This window comes from Babylonia areolata, chromosome 8, assembly GCF_041734735.1.
Source record: "Babylonia areolata isolate BAREFJ2019XMU chromosome 8, ASM4173473v1, whole genome shotgun sequence".
NCBI lineage: Eukaryota > Metazoa > Mollusca > Gastropoda > Neogastropoda > Buccinidae > Babylonia > Babylonia areolata.
This window is the reverse complement of record NC_134883.1, coordinates 17832747-17835673: the sequence shown is the minus strand read 5'-3', so window position 1 is coordinate 17835673 and position 2927 is coordinate 17832747. Positions and strand designations below refer to the sequence as shown.

Below are 2927 nucleotides of genomic sequence, written 5' to 3'. Positions count from 1 at the left end.
GTATTGTTGTCCAATTGATACAAGGCAGTGCTGTTGGGTGATGGTGGCGGTGGTGGTTGGCCATGATGCTGTGCTTGTTGCATTGTTCTTCATTGTTCTTTTCTCTTCCGTTTTGTGTCACGGTGACCAACTCGCTGTTGGGTCCAAGTTGTGAAGCGGGGGACATGACTGATGGTTCGGGATGTGTTGGGTGATCCAGTGTGTGGATGTGCGGGGACATGACTGATGGTTCGGGATGCGGGATGTGTTGGGTGATCCAGTGTGTGGATGTGCGGGGACATGACTGATGGTGCGGGATGCGGGATGTGGTGATCCACTGTGTGGATGTGCGGGGACATGACTGATGGTTCGGGATGTGTTGGGTGATCCACTGTGTGGATGTGCGGGGACACGACTGATGGTGCGGGATGCGGGATGTGGTGATCCACTGTGTGGATGTGCGGGGACATGACTGATGGTGCGGGATGCGGGATGTGGTGATCCACTGTGTGGATGTGCGGGGACATGACTGATGGTTCGGGATGTGTTGGGTGATCCAGTGTGTGGATGTGCGGGGACATGACTGATGGTTCGGGATGCGGGATGTGTTGGGTGAACCAGTGTGTGGATGTGCGGGGACATGACTGATGGTTCGGGATGCGGGATGTGTTGGGTGATCCAGTGTGTGGATGTGCGGGGACATGACTGATGGTTCGGGATGCGGGATGTGTTGGGTGATCCAGTGTGTGGATGTGCGGGGACATGACTGATGGTGCGGGATGTGTTGGGTGATCCAGTGTGTGGATGTGCGGGGACATGACTGATGGTTCGGGATGCGGGATGTGTTGGGTGATCCAGTGTGTGGATGTGCGGGGACATGACTGATGGTGCGGGATGCGGGGTGTGTTGGGTGATCCAGTGTGTGGCTGTTTCCCTTCAGCAGGCTGCATTCCATACACACTGGCATCGGAGGCGTGTGCATCAACAAAGAGAGCGATATTCCTGAGAGGGCTTGGACCTTTTGTTTTCCTCAGTTCGTCTGCATGTCTCTCTCTTTCTCTTTCTCTGTCTCTCTGACTTCATATATGTGTCTGTCTCACAAATATGTCTGCCTCTCTCTCTCTCTCTCTCTCTCTCTCTCTCTCTCACACACACACACACACTCGCGTGCGCAAGCGAACTTAAGCACGTGCGCGCGTGCAAGCGAATACACTCTCTTGCACATACATATGTATGCACGTGCACACACACACACACGCACAGAGAGAGAGAGCGAGAGAGAGAGAGAGTCCCATGCCTGTGACACTACCATGTGCAAAGTGAAGTCCCCGACAAATCAGATAGTGTCTTAATAACCCGACTTTTTCTCGGCCTTGCAGGCATTTCCCATCGTCAGTGCACTGAAGCAGCTGACCCAGAACAGGACACAGCCTGTAGGTTTTGACCTGGTGTCATCGCACTGACCACAGTCCGCGTCATCGTTTTGACCTGCTGTCATCGCACTGACCACAGTCCCCGCCATCGCCGTGCAGTGGGCCTGAGGCTGAAGTCGGTCATCCAGGAAGGAACTACAGCCTCGCACATCAAGGGAAAACCCAAAGCTGGTCCGTTCCCACCCTTGTCCCCCCCACCAAAAAAAGGAAGGGTAGCTTAAAAACAGACCGTCCTCTGTCAGAAAGACAGGAACGTGTCTTCAAGTGATTGGACCAGTCAGCCAGACGTCGTTGGTTGGTTGGTTGGTTGGTTGGTTCCTCCTCCACCACTCACACTCACCCACCCTCCCAGCGAAGACATGGCACGCAGAGCAGCATCACCGAAAGGCGGCAGCAGGTGGTGGATGCCGGTGAGCGACGCCTCGCTGTCGGCGGTCCTCTCCCTGGGCACTGTGGTGCTGATGCTCCTCCTGGGCGCCTGCTGCCCCCCGGCCCAGGGCCTGACCTGTCCGCCTGTGGATGAGGAGGACCCGGGCCCCACGCTGGAGGAGATCTACTACTATTCGGACGTGGTGGTGATGGGCAAGGTGACGGAGAAGCACTTCCCAGGGGGCCAGGACCAGAGCCAGGTGTACACGGCAGAGATGGAGGTGTACTGCGTCTACAAGGGCGAAGGGGTCCAGGCCAACATCCGCATCAGCAATGCAGGTGGGTAAAGGGGCTGGGGGTTGGTGTGGGTTGTTTGTTGGTGTTGTTGGTGGTGGCGGTGGGAGGGGAGTGTGTGTGTGTGTGTGTGCGTGCGTGCGTGTCTCTCCGTGGCTGTGTGTGTCTGATAGTTGTAGCTGTTTGTCTCTGTGGCCTTTCCTGTCTGTCCGTGTCTCTTGTCTCTCCGTCTGTCTGTCTGTCTGCCTGTCTGCCTCTCTCTCTCTCTGCCTCTCTCTCTCTCTCTCTCTATATATATATATATAATGGTTAGAGAGAGAGAGAGAGAGAGGGTGGATGGGTTCTCATGGAAAGGGACTTCATGTATTCCTCAACGCTCATTGCACCACTTCAGACATTTTCTCGACCGCCTCCCCACCCCACCCCCCCCACACTTGATCATTTCTGTGCGTCAATGCATAACTGTCAGTACCACCACCACCACCAGTCACACCAGAATAACGCACCGGCATCACCACTGTCTTCAACATCACACTCTTCTTACCTACCACCACCACCACCACCACCACCAGCCACACACAAAAGTAACCACAGTCTATCACCACCACCACCACCGTACCACAACCGCCTCCCCATCCCCACTGCAGTCAAACCACCATCACCAACCACCCACACACAACCCACCACACATTTACCATTTCCACTTTCCCATTCCTCCCCTTGAGACTCCAACCCCCCCCCCCCCAGCCCCTCTACACACCCTCTCCCTGCCCCCCACCTCCCTCACCACCCTCCCTCCAGTCATGTGACCGGTGTCAGATGACTGACGACATTGCCGTGATCCGGGATACT

The 2927-nt window shown here is 55.8% G+C and overlaps 1 protein-coding gene and 1 long non-coding RNA gene across 4 annotated transcripts in view; one reads left to right on the top strand and one right to left on the bottom strand.

Annotated features, from left to right (window-relative positions):
• Positions 1–1356: 1356 nt before the first annotated feature.
• On the bottom strand, positions 1357–1773 carry LOC143284983 (uncharacterized). Its single transcript, XR_013055655.1, has 3 exons — positions 1757–1773; positions 1468–1628; positions 1357–1424 (listed from the first exon to the last, which is right to left on the bottom strand). It is a non-coding gene; the product is annotated as an uncharacterized LOC143284983 (long non-coding RNA).
• LOC143284604 (uncharacterized) overlaps positions 1594–2927 on the top strand; it is a 133811-nt gene continuing 132477 nt past the window's right edge. For all 3 annotated transcript variants that reach the window (XR_013055586.1, XR_013055585.1, XM_076591436.1), the window contains exon 1: positions 1594–2120. Coding sequence is in view for 1 of the 3 variants with exons in the window: in XM_076591436.1 (XP_076447551.1) it covers positions 1772–2120 (349 nt within the window). In the remaining 2 variants the exon portion in view is untranslated. The remainder of the gene's footprint in view (positions 2121–2927) is intronic.